Genomic DNA, 24,117 nt, shown 5'->3' with positions numbered 1-24,117 from the left:
CAATACACACACATTCAAACACCTTGGCGAATAGATAAGCAGGCTCCAGGGACAGACGACTGTTCCCTGAATAAACAACCACTCCTTTGTCTACTGCATCCCACTTGTCCTCATTCCCTCCCCACAGGTGCCACGAAGCCTTCCACCACTGTGCATACATTACAAATACACACATTCACATAGACACAAAACAACAGTGGAATATATGACAACTTAGTGTCATGCCTCATAACCAATCATCTACACAGTGCTCCTCAAATTTATTTAGACACCCCCCCCCCCTCCCCTCAAGATATAAAACAGGATCTTCTCATTCTCACATATTAACTTAGGAAACATCAGGAAATGCATTAGCTGACAGTCATTCCTTTGCCGTAAGCGCTTTCCAATCCTTGGCCCGAATGCTGTGTCCCTTTCTGCTGACTGCTGGAGCTGCACTGGTAAGATGCCAGAGGTTTTTGGCTGCATGTAGGTGGACAGAGCAGAGAGGGAAAGACTGCCTTACTTAGGATATACAGTGTGTCGGGCAAAAAATAGAGCAGTAGTTCTAGGACTACTGAAATGGGACTTTCTGACAGTTATTCCTATCCTTGCAGATATATTAGATTATAGTCTAGATATTGTTAAAAGCTAGATTTGTTATGGAGATTTGAGTATGGAGGTGTCAGATAAAGAAGACAGATTTTGGAAGGCAACATAAGGTGAATTAGATTCTTATTTAGATGTAATGGAATAGGGAGATGGAATAACTTTTATAACAGAAAGGAGGTTTGTTTTGTTTTTTTTCCCATCCTGCAGGTTGCAGGCTGGAGAAATGTTCCTGTAAGAGAAAATGAGGTCGGGAGATGTTCATATGGAAATGCATAGAGGGGTGACTTTTGGCAGAGATTGAGAGAAGCAGATTTCAGCCACTGGTAGGGTTCCAGGTGGCGTGGCTAGCTCGCCTCATTAGAGAATATTATCCAGCATGCCTCACAGCAACCGCCTATGTCCCCCCTTCCAACCCCTCCCACCCATCCACCGCTGACTGCTGGAAGGGACGTTTACCCTGGAAATCAGAGAGGAGAAAGACAGGGAGGGGAAAGGAGGATGACATTAATAGCTAGGAGCTTGACACAATCAAATGTCAGTTTTTTTTTTTTAAACTTCTCTACACCTGCTGATTGATGGGCAGCTCAAAATGTAATTACTTTGAACAAACCTCCTGGAAATAGATTGTTTAACATCAAAAGGACATGGTGGAGAAGAATGACAGGTAGAACAAAGTGTGTATTAACCTTAGAGGCCAACTTTATATGTGTGTATGCGTGTTCACTCATGCATGTTACTGCGCAAGGTAGCGGTGTTAGCTGGGAGATGTTTGTGAATTTCAGTTTTCCAACATGAGAGAGAATAGAGACCGAAGCTCATGCACAAGCACAGCAAACAGGATCAGGCAGATGTGTGGCCATATGTGGGTGGACCCAGCCCTAGGTTTCTTTTTGTTGTTCTTCTTCAAGAATACCCTTGTGCTCTCTAAATCTCTCTGTGGAGTTTCTACTGACTGGAAGAGATCAACTCTTCCTTTTTCTTATTGAGTATGCAGCATATCAGCTGGCAGTACATTCTGTATCGCTGTTGAACTGTTTAATATGCATTGGTTATAACAAAGAGACTGTAAAAAGTAGCTTCAATGCTATGTATACATTGATATTAAAAACTAAATCTGAAAAAATAATAATAATTTGAAATATAAGTTGCAAATGTTTTCCTAGTTTTTTGAAGACTAATCAAAATTCAGTCCTGTGTTCTGCAGACATTCTTCATACCAAGATCCTCCTCTGAAGTCCACTTATCATCACTGCTTATTTATACAGATGTTGAAGCCTTCCCTCATGAACCTTCATTCTCTAATCTATCTCAGGTTTATCCCTAAATTACCCTTCATCTAGTTTACTAGGACTATTTGGTGTCCAATCATCTTCTAATTATTCAGAATGTGTCTTGAAACAAAATATTAGGTCCATTGTTAGGTTCATAATGCCTATCTGCACTTGCAACCAAGTGATTAAAAAAAAAAAAAACAGATTTTAGATGAATTTATTCTATGTATTGAAGGCATAATCATTTTGCTCATTGCATTTTGCATCCTTGACAGTCGAATCACTGCACTTTTCTTTAGCTGCATCACTGTACACAGAGCAGTGCAGGATAACAGCATGTCCTGCTATAAACTTTTACAAACAGAGTTTTGCCTCAAAATGACCTAACTACAAAACTAACTGTAATGAAAACGGAGAGTGATGCAGAGAAGTGTGACGCTCTCAGTTCTGGTACCCAATGTTAGCGAAGTCAGTAACTGTTAAATGAGACGCTAGTACAACCTCCTCTACTGCTGTCCAGTGTGAGTGACCCTTCGGCTGACAGCGCCATCAGGAGCCACACAAGAGAGAGTCTCCATGGTGTGCTGGGATTTTATACATGATGACTATTTTTTTTCTTTGACTGTGTGGAAATCTGTGGTTTCCAGGTAATATATAATGAACAAGGCATTAAAACAGGTCTCACAATTAAATCATGACATTTGCCATGTAAGCGGTTATAGGAGTTTAGTGTGGGTGCAGGACTGTACTCGGGGGCAGATTTAGTGATTTGCCCCAGGAAAACTCAGACATAGGGCCTCCGTCTTGCCTTATATATATTCAACCTTTTTCTCATTGAGAATGATGAATACATTATTATTAATCATTAATCTTTAGGACAGTTTCTTACACACATAAAGATTCAAAAGCCATGTCAGCTATATGCTGCTATTCACTGTGAATAGGATCACAGCCAGTCATCCCCTGCCAAGCTACAGAGTTCTTTGACGCAATGTGAGCGACAACCAGGCAAGAGCCAGTTACATTTGTATTCACGTAAGCACTGAATTGTTACTTTCTACCCCACTACATGAAAGAGCAAAATGGAGGATTAGAGCTCCTAAACTCTGGAACAAAGTACAAGATTGAATCAGGTGGCTAACTTAACATTCTCCTTTAAATGTACATTTCACACAGGCTGGCAAAACAACCAAATCCACCACTACGATGCTTTGTCAAATCTGACCTCTACCCTGATAAATTCTGAAATAATGTAGAATACATTAAAGTCTCGAACACAACAGGAAATCCCTTTAGAACACTGCATAAATATATACATAGCATGTAACACAATAGTCTGTGTGTGTGTGTTTGTGTGTGTGTGTGTGTGTGTGTGCATCTGTGTCTACTTTGAGCATATATTAAAATGAGTGGCACCAAATGAGGGAGGAAATAATAATACATCAAAAATGGACATGAGAGAACTCTGGTGTAGCTGGAAATCCTTAGGAAGAAGTAAATAATCTCCTTTATTACACATGACTCTGCTACATGCTTACTTCAAGTCTCAGGCTCTTAATAGACATGGATAAATACATAAGCACACATACACACACACACAATCCAGAGGGAACATGAGCAGCACTGCAGTGAAAATGCACCAGCCATGCCCTGATGTAACCAGATTGTTTTCTCCATTTGAGCTGAAATCTGGTTTCTTTGCATTGATGCACAATATGTGAACTCATTTGGATGTTTCTTAATTATACCCACTGGGACATTAAAGCATTGTCTCAGCAGAAAATGTAGTACGATTTCCAGAAATACAGTTTTCAAGATATTTTTACTGTGTTAGAATCTGTATGCCAACCTTCCACAACACTGAACTTAGTTTTTTTTTTTTTCTTTATTAATGGTTCTTTGATTCCACAGTCTTTTTCTATGCAAAGTGTTTGGCATTCAGATGGCCATTGCATCACCCTCCCGTCTTCCATCCACCCTTTCTTATCATTCCTCCTGCTATCTGTCTTTCCTTCCTTCACCATACCACGCTAAAGAAGTCATCAATCGCCTGGCAACTAGGATCCTTCTTATCGCCTGCTCCCTCTCACTCTGACACCTGTTTAGAGACTGATGGTGAGGTCATCAATAGACAAAGTGAGCTTTACTGGTTTCCATCTATTTTCCTTTAATTTCCTCTGCCTGGCTCTTTTTGTCAGTTTTCTTTTCTCTATCTGGCCTCTATTTCTCTTTCCTCAGTTTTGTCCTTCAGCCAGTTTTATCAGTCTAGCGTATTTATTACACCCTATCTGGCTCCGGGGACCTATCCCGAGCCTTCTGTAATGTGCATATTTCTTTATTCTCCTTCACTGAGTGTCATTTAATTCATCCATTTTCTCCTGTGCAGCAGATTTAGAGGAAATCACTTATGAGGAAATATAGTATCTATTTCCAGTTAAAGGTGTACACTGTAGAAGGGTAAATATTATTTTGCCTTTGTAGGATTTATTGCTCTTGAAGATCAAAATAGTCAGATATCAAACGGAACCCATACAATGTTTGCTGCTGTTATTCTCTGAAATATCACAATGAATCGAAAATACTTACTCAAAATATTTCATCACAAATATCAAAATTAGAATGCAATACAAACAAAATGAAAAAACTTGAATTCTTGAACTTTAAATTGAAGACCAAGACAATTCATGAAAAGCTGAAATAGTGTTGAGTTCAAAAGTTAATTTTAACTTTTTATTTTTTTACCCTCCCACTGATACCACACCTGCATATTTACAAATACAAAAAACCAATAGCAAGCTGGAAAAACACCAAATGGGGTATCAAATAAAAGTATTTTCACATTTTTATTTAAAGGCATACTATGCAGGATTTGTCAGTTGGTGTTTGTAAACACACAGCATGCAAAGTTGGCCCCTGCTACCTGGTCAATGACAACGGAGAGAGAGGGAGCAGCAGTGGTCAAGCGAGAGTGAATGAAAAGGGCGAACGACGACGGCGAGAACAAAGCCGTGAATCAGAAAAATAACATGTTATTTTCTGACTGTTTCATGGCGGTTAAGTTCTAAAGCACAAATAAACGCACCCACATCTCTACACAACCCCGCGTGAAGGTGCCACATTGCTGGATTTTGTGTGAATGCAGAGCTTCATCCTGTCCACTGTGGCTTCTCTGCTCTGCGTGTGTGTGTAGCTCAGCCCCGCCCTCGGTCAAGCAGACACACAGACCCGCAGCTCTTTACACATCCAAGACAGAGAGAGCAGAGAGCAGAGCAGAGCGGAGCTGAGGATAGAGACGGAGACAGCGATGTAACCTGATTGCTACGCTATGACTCTCGACCTCACACCCTGCGCGCTGTTATTGGCTGGAGGCTATACACCACACTATCCAAAGGTTGACACCCAGAAGCGTCCCAAGCACAGCAGAATAATAAGAAAATACAGGCAGAGGGCAGTGTCTCTGTAGATACATACACCACCACACACCTCTAATGGGTTATAAGTGATGATGAAGAGGGATTACTTTTGTATAAGTCTTTACATTGTTTTCAATGTAAAGACATTCAATTTTCTGCCTCAAAAATTATCTCAAATTTAACTTGTCACTAAGTAGCTTTTTTTGTTTAATCATTTCATTTTTCTTATTTTGCAACTGTGTCTTACAGTCAGCAGACATCTTCTATAAAACAGTTTTTAGACAGTGTGTCATATTGATTTTGTTACCTATCCAGTACATTAAAGCGTGTGTATAATCTCTAGTGAAGGATTTGTTTTAGCGAGCAGTGCCTCTGCTTGCACATACACAGGTGTATAAACATTGCACGCCCTGCGGCATAATTGTCAACGCCAAATCCTCTGCAGGTGATGTTGAGGCACATACTGGAGGGCAGCGTCATTTCCATTTCAAAAAGCTCCATACTGGGATGCATGTGCACATAAAAGCACATGTGACTCTTGATGCCAGTGTGTGTGTGTTTGTGTGTAGGTGTGTGCATATTTTCCCAGCTGCAGTCTAAATCAATATTGTAAAGAAAGATTCTCTGTTATGTAGGTTTTAGACACAAAACAGTGTCTATAAGGTCAACGTCAACAAGCGGGAGTGAATGACAGATTGTGACTCAGTAAAAACTTCTTAAAATATGCATGTTGTTTACGAGATGATTTATTCATGAATGGCTGTGTATTCAGTTATGTGTAGGCTGCTTGTGTGTCACCAGTGTTGACAAAGGAGTCACTCAGGGAATAAGTACATAGTGTGAAATGGAACTTAAAAGATACAGTATGGGCTGAACTGATACCTGGCCAAAAGTTAGTTGTTGGAAAAACATCTGTAATTAAATGTTACTGTGTAGGTGTTACTTTATTCACAGGAAGTAGCTGCTGTGTGATCTCATTCATATTTCTCTTTTGCCTCCAGATTTTGACCCCAATCTTGGCATGATGGCTGGAATTACCCCCATGAACCCCATGATGCCCAGCCTAGGTATGGTGCCTGCACCCCTCTCGCAGGATATACCGGTTGTCAAGGAGATCATCCACTGCAAGAGCTGCACCCTCTTCCCCCCCAACCCCAGTAAGTCATGATCTCATGCTGATCCTAGAACACCAGCTGCCTCTCCACCAGCGTCTCCATGCAAAAGAATCACACGACTATAAAGACTTCCAACTCTGTAATATTTTCCTAATTTTTCAACCTAATTTTTCCTTCAGTGGATGGGATTTGTCATAGAGATAGTTTGGTTATCATTAAGGGGCTTCAGTGTGGAATCTCGGTGACGTGATATTATCAGGGCTGCAACTAACGACCATTTTCATTTCATTTCATTCAACCATTTCAATTAATCTGAATTTTTTCTCGGTTAATCAGTCAATCATTTGGTCCATAAATGTCAGACAATAGTGAAAAATCACAACTTCCCATAGCTCAAGGTGACATCTTCAAATTGCCTGTTTTGTCTGTTTACAATAGAGAAAGACAAAAAAAATGGCACCATTAATATTTGAGAAGTAATTTTTGCTTGAAAATTTCTTTGCAAAGTTGTAAAATATTTAAAGCTGAATAGAATAATCAACAAATCACTTCAGCTCTAAATATTTTACAACTTTGACCAAAAGATCTGCTAATTTTTATTCAAATGCAAGAAAAAAGAAAGTGAGAAAAGAGAATTGTCAGGACAGATGTTGATATGTGTGTTTATTTTGATGATTCACCATGCTGTTGTTTCTTCTGGCAGGACAAGAATTTTATTAAAATTTAATTCTGAGTTAGTATTCCAATATGGAAAACATTAATCATCAGTGCCAGAGTATAGACATGACAACCTGTGTTGCTCCTCTTTTATGTGTAGTCCTGTTTCTGCCCAACCATTAACCTGATTATGATGAACAGAAATTACATGCACACTAAATTTTCAGGATAAGTCACTTTGTTTGTTCTGACTAGAGGTGTGCTGCACAAGCTGTTGTTTATATTTATCTCCCCTCCACCTTCCAATTATCCCGAGTTAGAAAAGAGGTAGTGGGGGGTCCTTTGATTGATTCCACCTTTTGTTTTTCAGATTTTGTGCTCGAGAAAAGTTTCTGCCTTGGGACTTTTTTCAAAAAAGTCTTACATGTCATCTTCAAGGTTGAACTAAACAAAAGCTCCTCACCGCAGTAGTGTTTGGGAGTTAACAATCCTTTCACAAAACAAAACACGTACTCTCGCATTCTCTTAGGCAAATAAGTTAAACAAAGCTGGTTTTAAGATATGCTTGTATACCTGCGGTGTGTATTATGTGCTCAGTGTAAACTGTCACAATATGGTGCAGAGGGAAAAGCTGATTAAAAGTTTAACTTCACCTAGGAAAATATTTCCAGCTACGATGGAGAAATCAACTAGGTACTCTGCAAAGGCACACATTCAGCCTGAGGCTGAATGTGGGATCAGCTTGTCATGAAATCACCAAACAACTTTCGAGACTGTCACAATTATTCTGACACACCAGTAGAACTTATTTCCTGTGTTGTATGTGTGGTAGAACTCATACATGAATTGGAAAATTGATATGACGGCTTATTATCATGTCAGAGATGTTGCAGTACACTGGTTTCCGCCAGTGTATTGCAAGCCCGGCGGCCCACCCAGCCTGAGTTGACCTCCCACTGGGCCTAAGCATCAGGGAATCAAAAAAATATATATTTTAAGATTTTTACTAAATGAAAATGTATTGTACAAGTAGTGTAGCTCCTTTAAGGAATAGCTCAGTATATAGCGAGTGTGCAGTGGAGTGAGCCTGTGTGTGATGCTGAGGCTTGGGGGGAGGGGGGGGGACTTTCTGCTAACCTTTTCCTCTGCTCCGCTCACATTCACGTCATTTTTCTACCGCTCGCTCAACTACACACACTCATTTACACACTCACTACGCACAGACACACACACATTAAGCACTGCCCTAGTCCTTAACGGAGCTACGCTACTCTTGTACCTTTCATGTAGATATCCTTTGAAGAATGAAGAGAGGGAGGATGATTAAAAAAAATTCCACAATAACGTGGGATGTTATTGTTCTTGCACAGTGTGCGAGTGAAAATCATTAGCCCATTGATATTAATGATCATGTGAAATTTTTGCAGTGGCACTTACAATTTTGTAGTGGCAGTGTGCTGCTGCTCAATAAATATAGGGGAAACACTGTATATACACAACAGCAAGTTACTTTGTCACAAATATGCAAAATGAAATGGCTGAAGCCCAATCTGTTTAATCCAAGTCATCCACTGTGTCAGGGGCCAGTACGGCAGCAGCTAAAGCCCTGGCTGAAGCTGAAGTCGCACAAGCTAAAGCTGCATTTGCAAGGAGAGAGATTGAAATAAAGATGGAAAAGGCCTGTCTAGAAGCCAAACTGGATGCTCTGGAGAGAGAGATAAGCACAGGCTGCTAGGGCTGAAGCAGCTGTGATGGAGGCTGCAGTAGCAAATCTGGAGCCAGCAAAAATAGAACAAGGAGCACACTTGCTACAAATACAAAACCTAAAACAACGCACTGAATAGTAAGTCAGTCGGCACACTGACAAAAGTAACAGCGGACAGCGACATGGAGAAAGAGATACAGAGTTAAAGAAGAGGGCCCCATGTCAAAGATACATTCTTTCTACCGAATATCAGGTGATGAGTGAAGGGAAAAATCTCCAGCACCCAAGTATCGTGTACTATCCAGCTACCTAGAAGATATCACCCCTCACATAAAGGGAGAACACATCCCTACTCCAAAGACCTACTTGCAACCATCACCTTTCAAGTCAGACCAACTTCCCACACTACTCCAATCACTGTAGTGACAACATGCCCTCTACAGCACACTACTCCAGTGACAACGATGCCTCATTCAGTCTTGCCAAATATCTGGCATGAAGCAAGCTGTTGTCATCAGGGCTCACAAGGTTTGATGATTGACCACAGAGTCATTTGGCTTGGAAATCATTGTTCCTCAATACCATCAAAGGCTCAGATCTCACAGTCATAGAAGAATTAGATCTGTTAATCAAATGGCTAGGGAAAGAGTCAGCAGAGCATGCATGTGAAAAATCTGTCTGCTGGATTGGACCTCATATGGAGGAGGTTAGAGGAGACTTATGTGTCACCGGAGGCTAAGATAGAAAACTTTCCCAAAATAATGGTTAAAAACCACCAAAGGCATCGTGAATTAGATGACCTGCTGACTGAGCTAGAGGCTACAAAACAAGATGGTTACCTTCCGGGCCTCTCATATCTCAACACTGCAAGGGGTGTCAACTCCATTGTGGAGAAGCTACTATATGGACTACAGGAAAAGTGGATGATGCAGGGGTCTCACTTTAAGAAGGAATTCCGGGTCACTTTTCCCCCTTTCTCCTTTTTAACAGAGTTTGTGTGCAGAGAAGCCCAGGCGCATAATGACCCCAGCTTTAATCTCACTTCACCCTCCATGACCCCAAACAGGAAAGACGGGTTCGAGAGTCACAGTAATGTCCATAGACCAGTCTCTGTTCATGAAATGGACATCTCGTCCTCTTCCAATCCTCCTCTTGCCGACAGCAAAGTAAAAATGCTGAAGACCCAGAAGGGCAATGCCCAATACATTGCAAGCCCCAAACGATAAAGAAATGTAGGGGTCTCAGAGAAATGCCACTGGAAAACAGGAAGAAGATCCTGAAAGAGCATTCTGCTTGCTACAAGTGTTGTGCGTCCACCAAGCACGTAACAAGGAGGTATGAGGTGAACATTAAAAACTCAAACTGTGCCAATGACCTATTACTTTGGTCATTTAGTATGATGTACATCTTTCTGCTCTAGCTGTGGCTGCCAGTGAGGTAGACACTCACAAGGCAAATTTTGGATCATGATTTCTATGAGCTTGGAGCGCCAACAGGTTGGTAAACGCCAGGAAATAGTCGGCACCAGGATGTTTCGCTAGCCTGCAAAACACTCACACCGGAGCAGCGTAAGCAAGTTTTTAGCTGTGATTGGGCAGTAAATAAGCAGTCATGCATGTCTGACTATGGATGGTGGAGCTATTGAATGGACATGTGGAGTTTGTTGGTTGTAGCGGTGGCTGTTAGCAGTTAGCTCCACTTGTTAGCCACGGAACTGCAGCAACAGCATGCAGGCCGAGCAAGCAGCCACCAGACTTCACATCTGTTGATCCCCGCAGGACTCCACTCAGTTCCAGACGGTCTAGACAAGGTTTATGGTTTGTCTGCTGTTTAACAGGCAGGTAGGAGGCCCAGTTATCTGTGAGTGTAGCTTGCCATAAGTAAACAGTCTGAACTCAGCAAAGTTTTCTCTGATGGAGCTGAAAGTTCAGTTTTCATGTGGTTTGTGATCCCGGTGTTAATCACCAACAGTGTGAGAGGACATGAGTTTAAACCTCCACACTAACAGATGTTGCAGATAGAAAGAATTCAGACTGGAACAAAGTTATTTTTCTGCTTCTAAACAGTGAGATCGATAAGTCAGAGTTTACACTGAACCTGGGTACAAATAGTTTGTCTATTTGTCTCAAATTAGTTATTTATGGTCTTAAAGTTTGAGATTTTGAGCATTTCAAATGGTGATCAGTAAGTGTGTGCTCGTAAATCATCCTGTAAACCTGTCAAAAACTCTGCTGGAGAAATACAAGTCTGTAAAATGTAGCAATTATTTGTAGTTGTAGTCGGCAACTATTTATCAGTTAATCGTTCAAGTTATTTTCCAAGCAAAAATCCCTAAAGTTTGCAGATTCTAGCTTCTCCAGTTTGTCTGATGCTTCTTTCTGTTTTTATATCATAAACAGATTACTTGAGTTTTGCACTGTTGGTCAGACAAAATAAAACATTCAAACATCATTTTAGACTCTTAGAAAAGTGAGATGGACATTTTTAGCTGATTTCTGTCACTGCACAGACAGAACAACTAATAATTTAATCAAGAATATAATCCTAATCTGATTAGAGCTGGGACAAAAGATTATCATCATTGATTAATCTGACAATTAATCATCTGTAAAATGTCAGAAAACTGTCCTGATCTGGTTGTTTTGTCTGACTGACAGAAAGAAAGAAAGAAAGAACCCAAAATATATAATTTATGATGATTTAACACAACAGAAAAGCAGTAAATTGTCAGATTTGGGAACCTGAATCTATCAATACATACTTAATAAATGATTTATATGGTTAAGTAACCCCAGTGCTTCAGCCCTGCTTCTTTTGTCCTTTGCCAATCACATGCCTGATTGAGGGTTATGATTTGTGAGTAGTGACTGAAAGACTGAGATCAAGAATGCAAGCAGTTTTTTTTTTTTGGGCTGGTGTCTGGGTTCATGTTAATGGGATGAAAAGCTGGGATGTCCTGAAGGACTCTTTTACATTGAAAAGAGGCAGTCAAGGTGGATCAGTTATCTGCTCAGAATGTGCCCTGGATGCCTCCCTGTGAAGGTATTCTAGGCACGTCTAACTGGAAGGAGACTCTGAGGCAGATTCTGAAAATGCTTTAGGGATTATGTATCCCACCTAGACATGAAAATGACTCGGGATCCTCCTCAAGGAGCTGGAGGACATGGCTGGAGTGAAGGGCATCTGGGATATGTCTGGGGACCTCTGCAGCCACCGTAACCTGGACCTGCAGAAAGCTGCAGAAAATGGACAGATGGAAAGAATGCCTTGTTGAGCTTTTTGCACCCTTAGGAATAAAACCTACATAAACACTTAATCTGTTTATCAAATAAGCACTGCTATCTGCTAAATTCTATTATGATTATCATTAATTATTTTCAGATTTTATGAAATCAGCTGTTAGGCAGGTTACTAGTTATATCAACTTCTTAAGCAGCCTTTCACATCACAAAAGATGTAAAATATGGCTGGAAGTGAGTTTTATTGTTGAGAAAATTATCTTTTTAGCATCTCTTGCACAAAGGCTGCATTGCCTCACAGTATGACAGGGCCGGCGAGGGAATGGGAGGGGAACACTGACTACATTTACATGTGCAAAATATTCTGGTTTTTGCCCTTATTTCGAAAAAGACAGTTTTCCTAATAAGCTGTTTACATGGCTAATAAAAATGAATATTCCACTAATATTCCCGTTTACATGCAGAGGGTTTTCAGGGTTTCTCTCTGCTTCAATGGGAACAGGAATCACAAGATCTCCGCAGGCAGGGAAGTAAACCAGCGAGGTGAAAAACATTAGTGAGCTGCTGCCTGATATATATAAGTGATATTGATATGACTGATATTGTAAATTTATAGTTACAGGCACATCCAGTACCTAGGTTGTCCCATGATGTTTACTACACTGCTGAGTGTTTTTGGTGCATCACACCGAGTCATCACCGTCAGTCCATGGCTAAATGTCAGGATAATAACCAATCCCCTCCGTCCCCGTTGTGGAGAATGTCCGCTCCGTTTTTCCAGCACGCCCTGAACAGCTCTCCACTCTCCTCTCATTCCTCTCCTCTGTCTGCCTTCCTGCTCCAGCATATGTCATTTTGCCTGTGCAGGGGTGCGTTACACAACCAGCCCATCATGCATCTCTATCCCAGCCTTGCAAATTGTTGGCCAGTTGGTTTGTTTACAACACACAAAGCTGACCATAAACGGGCAAGAGGCCGAGTGCTGTGGTAAAAACTGTGGTAAAAACTTCAATTTAGATGCATATTCTGAATGCTGAAGCATATCCCACATGTCTTAATTGGGAAATGCTACACTCAGAATAAGGCCTAACTCAGAATATCCAAATAGAACATGCTGTTTACATGACCCATATCAAATTCGGAATATTTTCATATTTGGAATAATAATGGAATATTAGTGTGCATGTAAATGTAGTCACTGATGATAGAGGCATATCATTATTTCATGGTGCAAACTAGATGGAGCCTACATAAAACTGTAATGGCATATGAAAAATGTTCACAAATTCCTCTGTGTGGAAATGTAGTATTACTGAAAATGACTGTTATATCAATGATACAACAGTCTACTACATGGTAGATGTATTAAGAATGCAGATGATACACAGTCTGGAGAGTTCTACACTGTGAAGAACAAAGGGAAACAAAGTGTTGATAATACCTGCATTCAGGCTTTTAGCTAATATCACAGGGAAAGTGTTGGATCTATGCAACAAGGTTGCATATGGTGTCCATCACAAGCAGTCATTACCCTCTAGCTGCACACACTCAACCTGACACCACGTGCAGCATCCGCTCTGACTGACCTTTTAGCTGAGCAGCAACAACCCTGCGGCCCTCCCCCAGCTCCCGAGCGCTCTCCCACTTCCTCCATCTCCTCAGTGTGAATAACCTTACCGTCAGTGTACATCCTCATCAAGCTCTTTTCTTGTCGCTTCCTTCTCTCTTTTCTGCAGTCAAACCTTCCCCATTCAGTCTTGACCCCTCTTCCACCCACTCTCCCGCCATTTTCTCCCACTCATCTATTAGTGCTGAAGCGTAATAGTACCTTTTTTTTTAATGGTTTGTAAATACTTTGGAACAGTGGTCTCTCTTTGATAGTCAGGTGGAGTATTTTCAGTAAAATTGTCCCTCTGTAGATAAATGTACTCATGCAGAAAGCAGTCTCTAAGACAGGGGGGTCCTAGTGTGTGAGTGTACTGATAATGTCAGTTTTTACAAGTGATAAATCTCCACGTGCGCAGGTTCATGCATGACATGAGTGCACTAAATGTGTTTACTTGATTGTGTCTAAATGTAGTTTATCTTCTGAGTAACAGTCCTTCAAGGGTTGAAGCCTCCTCCCTTTAGCAGCCCTCAGACCATAAAAATGAGTTTAGCCAGTCAAGGTGATGGATGGTGATGACCTGTGTAGCAGACCAGTGGGTGGCCACACACAGCAGTCCTGTCAGACAGGGCTGGACTGAGAATCAGCAGGCGTATTTACTTTACAGCAGCCTCCGTTTATAGTGATGTCTCAAAATAAAAGCACATCCACCAGCTTATTAGTTATAATGTCTCAAAATACATTATGCTAATTTCCCAAGATCCAAAACATACCCTCACTGAGTGTCCAGAAAAAAAGAAAAACTATAATGCAATCCAATCTGTTCAGTCCTGTAATAAATATTAGTGTTGAAAAACCTATAGCTTTTAGCTGTTGTCCACACTGTCAGATTCAACTGTGGTATTTTTTGAGGCTGTAGTTTGTAACTATTATATTTTCAGGTGTTTCTAATATTTATATATGTTGGACAAGTTATTGGAATCACCATATAGTCTTTATAATGCAGTTTTTGAACCTTCTGCATTCTCTCCCTCATGTTTATTTCTCTGTTTTTTTTCTGCTCTGGACCTGGCATCCACACTCTCCTTCTCTCTCTCCTCAGGTTTTCCGTCTGCATTTTAAAATAATCAACCTTGAAGTTTCTTTCTCAATTACTCAGAGAGACACAGGCATCGGGTTAGAATTGAACAAAAAAAATTGTTTTTAAGTTCTGTCTGCCAGCAGCATGCTCACACATATCCTGCAAAAGCTGCCCTCCATCCTCTCTCTGTGCTTCTCTGCCTCAGGTTCACCTGCTTGATTAATTTGCATAAAAATGCAATCAGTGGGAAGATTCACAAATACAGTAATATATTGTGTGATATCATGTATTTATTGTAATTCAATCAGGAAATCATGAATAGTTCATCTAGATCTTGTATATAGCACATTTGCATAAAATGTCCCTAACAGTGGGATTCGGTAGCACAGCAGGTAGCTGAGAGGATCACAAAATTATCTCACTCCTGCAAACTCCTGTTAGCGAATTACAAGTTATCTGATTGCAGCCAAAGTAACAAAATACCACAAACTTTCTATGACAATTTAAAAACTTTTTTAGTTACAACATAAAACATTTGACTTCTGCTGCAATGCTCCCTTTTTCTATCCTCACTGCTCTCCCCATCGTCACCATCACCACCATCAGCCACTTGTGGACCGAAAAGGTCATTTAATTTGGAACTCTCTGTCGCACCTGCCAACAAAGGTTTTTCTTGCTATCGCAAGCTTTTTCAGCACCACCTTTACTTTTTCTGTCCATCTCATATATATATACTCGTATAGTGGTAGTCTGTGTATGTAAGAGAGTGCTGGTTTGCTCTTAGCTGGAAGGTTTTGTTGCAAGTCTTTGCAGTAGAGCCTTACAGTACAAGGAGCTTTGACAGCAGGAGGATTATGAGTTAATGAAATTTTTTTGCCAGAAGGAAACTCTAACTTCGGATTTTTATGTTTTCACTGCTTGATATCTACCTAACTCCTCTTCTTTTTGTACATATTCCAGTTTTTTGCTTTATTTAATATTATATTATTAGAAGGCATCCTTAACAGGTAGCCAAACCACATCAGCTAGCTCCTCTAACGTGAAGGTGCTGCAGCTCAATACCAAGATCTTCCCAAATAACTGAGCTCCTTGTTTTATAATGTAGAATGAGACCAGCCACTCTACTGAGAAGCCTGTGACTAAAGGTGAGGGTTGGAATTAAAATGAAGCAGATAATTTAGAGTTTTTGTTTATCGCTTTGTTCAGGACCACAGTCTGATGCAAAGTACGCACCAAACCAATACTTAGTCTTCAAATCTGTCACACTTGAATAAGACTCCACAATAATTCAATTCCTCCACTTGGAGTTGATCAACCAGACCCTCGTTGTACTCTTCAGGTATCCAACCAAGGCCAATCCCAGTTCTTCTCAGAGTATCAATGTCTACAGTGGAGTTGTTGATAAGAGTGAATGCGAGGCCTTTGTCGCAGACATCCAGAAATACAGCATCCACAGTGTTCCACTGATTAGCTGGTTCACTCCTCACAGACCACACTAATCACATTCATCATGGATGAGAAGCCTGATCTATTGGAGATTAGATCAATCAACACTCTTCTGTGTTGAATAAGTGATTTCTACAATGCAGGGAGAGGATTTGCAATCACTTTATGGCCAAAAGGATTTCATTTTCATGCATGGAATGGTTTGATATTAACATTTATCTAACAAAAAACGACCTGAACACATTGCTCCAAGTTATTATTATTCATGCATTGAGCTTTATCACTTTTTAGGTCATAAGTGCTATGTTTTAAATATGACTTAATTGAATTTTGCTGCATCAAGTACCAGAACGCGGTTTGTTTTTCAAAGTCTTAAATCGCATTTTATACAGATTTATTCTTCTTTTAAATCCTTTGTGACCTGACCCTTTATTCTTCTCAGCCTCAATCTGGAATTTGACCCCAGGCTCCTCTTGTGATTTGACATTTGTGCTTTGTGAATATTATGTATTTGCATTGATTTTCATCTGCTATTATGTTGGGATTGGATGCCTTATAATACAGGCCTATATTTAGGTGACAAAATGGTTTAATTTTGTATTTTTTCCGCAGGTTTTTGGAGTGTGCTGTTTGCATTAAATGTCTTAATGGATCTGTCAGCTCCTGTTTGTACGGGTGTCCTTATGGTGCTTTGGCTTGTAAATGTAAAGCTATTTGCCTATTTTCTATTATCTAGTTCTGTTTACTACTTTGTTTGTTTAATGTCTTGACATACCCAGGCTTTTGTTCTTAATTGAATCTGTGCTATTCAAATATTGGTGTTTAAAGTAAGAATTAAATGAATATAGTATTTTTGGATTGGAGCTACAATTCTGCAGCTGCTTCTTTCTCTCCTCCTTTTTAGATAGCATAACTTTGTTATTATTTAGAGTCTCTTTTATTGACATACAGGCATACGTATTTCATTTTGAGTAAAAACAAAAGACAGGAAATCAGAAATTCTCCTCAGGTCTGCACCAATGATTTCCAGCTACGATTTAATCATAACAGGATGTTCCTGCTATGGGACATATTGTTTTCAGCTTTTCAAAGAGCATAATTCATTCTCTAAATTTAGCTTCACTGGTTGCTTTGGTTATTCATCTATTATTCATCTATCTGTCAGTCCAGCCATAATGTGCTCAACACCTAACTTTATTTCATCTCCTTTGCTCCACTACTTTTGTACAGACCTTCCCCCTCCAGCCACAAGAGAACGCCCTCCAGGGTGTAAGACGGTGTTTGTCGGCGGTCTGCCAGAGAATGCGAACGAGCAGCTTATCATGGAGGTCTTCGGACAGTGCGGTGATATCACCGCCATCCGCAAAAGCAAGAAGAACTTTTGCCATATCAGATTTGCCGAGGAGTTCACTGTGGACAAGGCTCTCTTCCTGTCTGGTAAGCTGTTGCAATCATAAAACCTTCAATCATTTTGTAAGTGCTTATGTGTGAAGCGTATTTCGGTCAGTTGAATTGCCACTTAGATGAATGTCAAGCAAGAATACATAGAGGTGAAGAAGCTATTTCCAGCACCCCTGGATCTGAAAGTAACAGTTTCATTTCATGACACACGGTTGGAGAACTTTTACGGCTTGAATGGACATTGAACTCTCTCGGTTAAAATCACCAGTACAAGGTTAACTGAAGAAAAGAAAATATAGGTTCCTTGATAACAAGCTGAAGGTACAAGAATGCGTTTTTAAAAACAGAATAGATACAGAGAAGGTTACTATGACTCACAAGGTGCATTTCAGTAAGAAACTATGACGTGCGTGTTTTGTTCAAAGCAGCAACAATAAAGTATTTTGCATTCGCTACAGCTTTCTCCTCTCCATAGCAATACTGATCGAGACTCATGGGTATTGTATTATTCAGAGCCATCTGTCATACCAAACTTACACAAAAAATATTATTTCTTATAAACAGTGTTGAAATAATTAAAACTGGCAGCCATACCAAAGCCTATATGATCATTAAACCATTCAGAAGACTAAAAGAGAATTTTAAAATGGAACGTCACAGCAGGGAAGAAGAATACTTCCAGAAACAGTGACTCCTCTCACTTCACAACTGTTCTGGGTTAACCATTAGAAAAATCAGTTAAGACACCAGACATGGTCGAGGAATGAGTTCAACTACAGCCTACTAGAGGCTCACATAACAAATGAAATAAATGACCATTAAGTACAAAAAAGCATAGCTACTAACCATGTAACACCAGCTTATGGTTTCTTATCTTATCTTCATTTTCACAGCAGCCTCTAGAGCCCGGTCGTCTTAAATCTCTCCATGCAAACTGCAGGCCATATATTCCTACTTTTAAAAACCCATTTAACCCAGCAGCCAATTCAGTAGTATCCTCGGCATTATTAAGTGTGTGTTCATGCATTTGAAAGTATGTGTGTGTGTGTGTGTGTGTGTGTGTGTGTGTGTGTAAGAATGAGTTTGAATTAGAGATCCTGTGATTTCTTCTGCCTCTATTCTTACAGTGAGATGTGGAGCTGAGGTCCATATATTAGCCAGATGACAGAGCTGTGTAGCTTTCCTATAAATAATATCCCACACACACACATACATACACACCCTGTTCAAACATAGTCCCCAGCAACGGCACACACTCAGCACACCGAGATCTCCTCATATGAAATATTGAAGTAGTGGTAGATTGGGAGCCTGAAGCAGAGAGGCCAGACTGAAGTAGAAACCCCCAAACTCATGCTCATTTCTTTTCCTGTTTGTGCTGGCATCCACCACTGCCCCCCCCCCCCCCTCTCTTGCGATGAGGGGTGTGTTGGGTCACAGTGAATCAAACTGGGCATCATTACGGTGTTTGGCTAGAGCACACACTCACACACATGTACCCAAACACATGCTGAACACACTCTGATCATTTCAACCAATTAAATCACAAAATGGGCATGATTTCACTTCAAATCCGCAAACCAGCCATTAGTGAAAATTGAGTAAGGAGGAGTTAGCATAAGAGGGAAGTAGTGTGGAAAAGAGGGGGTAATGAGGGATATTGTGGTCTTTCAGTGCCACTAAAGAGGTAATTGGTCTCCCTTAGTCTCTCTTGTGTATTGACAAAAGAATGCAGGCCTCCTGTCAACAAAACCCTACAGCAACACTTATCATCTGAAATGTAGAAATCCAACAAGCAAAATCAGTAGTGACGAGGTTAAAGAGAGTGACGGTTGATAGTTAGACCTCAATAAAGACCGTGTTCAGTGGTTTGACTCTGTTTTCTGTCTAATGGTCTAAATACAATTTTTGGAAGGTGATGTAAAATGTCTCACTATTGGCTCAGGGAGAAACCCCACAAAGTAATGAGTAATACTCATTTGCGTACCTTTTGTCGTGTCTCTACATGTGTCTCTTGCTCCCTCTTGTCTTTCTTGCTGCTCACTTGAATCAACTTCATGCCCCTGGCCATGTTTTTAATTTGCATTTAAAAGACACATGGTTTTCCCAATTGAAAATGTTTTATTTTTGTTCTTTAATTTTTTGTGAGGCTTTGAGTGAGTGATTATTATATATATTTGCTAAATCACTGAGAAATAAGCAGAGTTGAAGAAACTCACATGTGATTGGGATGTGTGAAGTTGACAGCTGTCAAAAAATTAGATGCACTCAGGCATCCTGGTACAAACCACGTAACCATGACTTTGTCAGTTTGAATCGGTCTTGGATCTGTGCCACGTGTCACCCTCTTCTCTCTTTCCACACATTGCTCTCTACTGTCAAATATCTAATAAAAAGCTAAATGCAGTTTTTTAAAAAAGTCTCAAAAAAATGAGGGGCATTTAAGCACCTGCTGAACACACAACATACTGTGAAAATCTCATCAAACTGTCTGAGCAGACAGATTACCTCATTTTAATTGGCGAGTTCCCTGGTGTCCCATCTGCTTTTCCCCCATCATATTTACTTTTTTTTTTTTTTTTGGTGCTCCAGCTCCTCACATATCTTTTTGTTTCCATTTTTAATCCCTCCACTGTCGTCTCTCTAGGCTACCGTATCCGTTTGGGCTCCAGCACAGACAAAAAAGACACTGGTCGTCTCCACGTGGACTTCGCCCAGGCCAGAGACGACCTCTATGAGTGGGAGTGTCACCAGCGCATGCTGGCCAGAGAGGAGCGGCACCGGCGCAAGATGGAGGAGGACCGTCTACGGCCACCCTCGCCTCCTCCCATCGTCCACTACTCGGAGCATGAGTGTAGCCAGCTGGGAGACAAGATCAAAGGTTTGTGGACATGGATGCTGGCAAAGTATAAAGCATGTACTATATAATTTGTGCATGATATAATAACACAAACCAAATGAACAGAGCTGCATAAAAATGTAAAACCTTGAACCATACGGAAACAAATCATTTGTTTAATTAACTTAAGAGCGTTTATATCACAAATTGTCACATCATTTATGAGCAAACAGAAGTGAAAATGGAGAGGTGCTATCATAATTCATGCAAACCACAAACTAAATATTTAGAGTAATGGATCAGTTGTGTGTGGGTGGGTGTGTGTGTGTGAGTGTGTGTTTGTGTGCTTGCATGCTTGCAGGGCAACCAGGATTTACAGGAATGGTCCTTAACTACAGCTGGTAAAACTGACAGTGCAGTTCTCTGATGTGCTAAGAAATTCATAGAATTTATTTTCAGCAGACGTTACACAAAGGCTGTTGAACATGATATATCGGTTTACTCTCCCCTCAGCACATGCTCCTTTCTCTTATCTTGTCCTTTCTCCTCTACTCTCCTCTTTGCACTCTCTGTTCTTCTCTGCTCATCCTTTCCATTTTCCCTCCTCTGCTCTCTTTTCCCCTCTTCTCCGCTTTCCACTGAGTTTCTGGCTGAACAAACTTGTTTCACTAATGAGCAATGACACTTCCAGGTCTCAGTCACAGTTGCCCGATTTATAAAAAAAATGGCTGTGACTTTCTCACACTCCACCATCTGTGCGTCTTTTTCGGTCCTTCCTTCTTGGCCCTGGTGTAAAGAACTCTAACATTGTGCTGTTTTGGCCAAAGATTTGTTTCTGATCACTTTGGGCTGCTGTTATGAAAACACACATCCTGGCTATTTGCTGCAGATTAAGGTTTACTCTTTCCCTGAATCTTCCACCTACAGGGGGAAAAAAAAGGGTTTAAACCTTTTCCAATGCCAGTTTTATTCCAGTACTCCAAACCCAGTTCCTCCTTTTGATGACTTGAAGCTCACAGAGGAAATTTTTACCGAGACTGCCTAAAAAGGGTTTCATTCCAGTCTTTTTACCTTTTTTGTCCATATCTGTCAGGTGTCATCGAGGTCCTTGATGTTGACAGTTCAGTTTTTTCTTCCAACAGCCCAGCTGTCTCTTTGTTCACCTGTCCTTTTATTTATGTGTTATTTATTTTTCATCCCTGCTCAGTGTTCTGCTGCTTATATTAACTCTAACTTTACTTTGTCTACTTTCAACTTGATAAATGAAAACTCTTGCTTTCTACGGTTTTGAATTTACAGCCTTATTTCATTTATATTTATATTATGGCTGAAATGTTTACTTTGGCAAGGTTTATTATTGTTATTAATCCTTTTTCATCTTGCCAGCTGTTGCTTTCAACACCTTAAATGTCATTGGACTGAACATGGAGGATGTTTTTTCCTGTATAGAACCTCACTCTTCCTCCTTTGTCATCTTTGCCAGATGACTGCAAGTTTCCTGACGCAGTGCGTGTGCTCTTGACCTGGTTGGAACGAGGCGAAGTCAATCGCAGGAACGCCAACAACTTCTACTCCATGATCCAGTCCTCCAACAGCCACATCCGCCGACTGATGGCCGAAAAAAGTCAGCATGAGAAGGAGATGGAGGAGGCCAAAGACAAGTTCAAGACTGCTTTGTCTGGCATACTGGCTCAGTGTGAGTCTTACGTTCTGAATCACACACACTACAGACTTGAATGTATAATGGAGTATGTATTGTATATACTGTATAAATTCAGGATCGCTCTCACTGGGAACTCATTTAAGGTTTACTATGAGAATACATTTAGAATAATCCTTGTTGTGCAGTATATGTGCAGGGGGAGAATAAGAATCAGTCAATCCATTCTTGGCCAAGTTTCTGGTTCAGTGTAAGTTTCTATCATAGAGCGATACACACAACATAAACATATTGCAGGTTACACACAACATAAACATACTGTAGGTTACAGGCTTTCACAATTGAAGTCAAAATCCCAGCAAGACTGTTGTGTCTGAAGTGCTGAATGCTGCAAAACAGTAAGTATAATTTTGTTCACAGCCCCTCATGAATGCTCACGTGGTGCACAGAGCATGTCTGCACAGTATTTTAAATACCTAAGCAAGGTGGATATAAAGGTTATTGAGTTTAATAGTCTCTCAGGCGCAATCTTACTTTGTGCTAGTTTGTTGTGGGAAAGATGGCTTAGAGGTAAGTTTTAATGTCTTTGCTAACTGTCTTATTGTTTATATAAGGCCTGACCCCTAAACATTAATGATTCAAATCACGAGTCAAGAAGACCCTAAGTTGAATCATTGCACTTATCTTTTTTTTTTTTTAGCTGTGTCAATTGTACACAGATCAAGGCAGGATATGAACTTCTACAAAACAATCTTGTCTCACAATCACAGAACTTCAAAAATAACTAATGGAAATAGAGAAGGGTGATGGAAACTGAGGACAAAGTGACACAGAGCAGAGTGACTCATTTCTGTTCGCTGTCTTGACACTCTCAGCTCTGAGGCAAAAGTCAGCTCGACTACTTTTGAACCAGATGCTGGTACAAATGCCTCTACCGCCGTCCAGTGTGACCAACACTTCGGCTGGCAGCCACGCACGAGGATTTTATGACTGGGGCGCACACTTTTTACTTCTCTGACTTCTTTCATTACTTCCAACATACAAAAAGATCTATATCTATATATAAACATTAAAAGGGAAGAAAAATACTGGTACCAATGCTATCATTCATGGATGAAGAGAAGGACTGGAGTAGAATATTATTCAGGTTGCCTCCAGATGAAGATAGTAAGCAGCCTCACATGAATACAGTGGAGGCTAAACATATACAGTAAATGCATGCTTAGCTCATTTAAGTTGATGAAAGGCCAAAGGCAATGTATACTGCTCCTGCCCACCTTTGACAGCTTTGACTATGCAGCTGTTGATTTACACCAGTGCCTGCAGCACTTTGTCTCCAGATATCACCACACGCATGTTAAATAGAATGTAAACACACTAGGAACATGAATTGAAAATCCCTGTTTTTTGTTTTGTTTATTGGGTTAATAAATGTAGAAAAGGATAGGTGTATGTGGGTGTGTGTGTGTGTTTGTTTAAGCCAGAGAGAAAAACAGAGTTGCTGTCCTTGTATTAGCTGCCCTCCATAATTTCAGCCCACACAAACACATTCCTATTCATGACTTAGCCTTCCTCTTGGTGCATTGCTAGTCATATAAACGATAAGACAGAGACAGGACTCCTGTGAGAAGGTTTTACACTTGGAAACAACAATCTCTCCATACCAAATAAATACTGCCTGTCCCTCTGTCCAAATAGGTCTGTGAGGGGTATATGATGTAATATGTCACCTTAAAGGGCCAATTCATCCAAGTCACAAAAAAATATTCTCACTTAATCATTAGTGGTGCATAACCATGCTGATAGTTTTCTTTTTTTTATTTTTATGTGCCCAGTTTTTGAGATATTGGCTTCTCAATCTTCTGCTGCTGCACTTATACAATGAAAGTGCAGAGAATTTCACTTCTGGTGCTCAAAGCATCAAAAAATTAATTTAAAAACGTCAAAGTATCTTCCAAAAGTATCTTGCCTTCCCAGAAACAATATGTCATCTTTTCGAAGGATAATCCACAGGCGGTACCTTGAACAATTTCTATCTGAACTACTTTATACCAAAGAAATGGTCCCAATCAAAACCAGCAGAATACAAAAAT

The 24,117-nt window shown here is 40.3% G+C and overlaps 1 protein-coding gene across 8 annotated transcripts in view; it reads left to right on the top strand.

Annotated features, from left to right (window-relative positions):
- Positions 1-24,117, top strand: part of enox2 (ecto-NOX disulfide-thiol exchanger 2) — a 187,776-nt gene that overhangs the window by 140,057 nt on the left and 23,602 nt on the right. For all 8 annotated transcript variants that reach the window (XM_067599749.1, XM_067599756.1, XM_067599748.1 and 5 more), the window contains 4 exons: positions 6,277-6,432; positions 17,355-17,561; positions 20,173-20,406; positions 21,848-22,060. In XM_067599749.1, coding sequence (XP_067455850.1) covers positions 6,277-6,432; positions 17,355-17,561; positions 20,173-20,406; positions 21,848-22,060 — 810 coding nt within the window. The remainder of the gene's footprint in view (positions 1-6,276; positions 6,433-17,354; positions 17,562-20,172; positions 20,407-21,847; positions 22,061-24,117) is intronic.

Source organism: Thunnus thynnus, chromosome 9 (genome assembly GCF_963924715.1).
Source record: "Thunnus thynnus chromosome 9, fThuThy2.1, whole genome shotgun sequence".
In the NCBI taxonomy this organism is placed as follows: domain Eukaryota; kingdom Metazoa; phylum Chordata; class Actinopteri; order Scombriformes; family Scombridae; genus Thunnus; species Thunnus thynnus.
The sequence above is the reverse complement of the archived record's forward strand: the minus strand, read 5'-3'. Positions and strand labels throughout refer to the sequence as shown.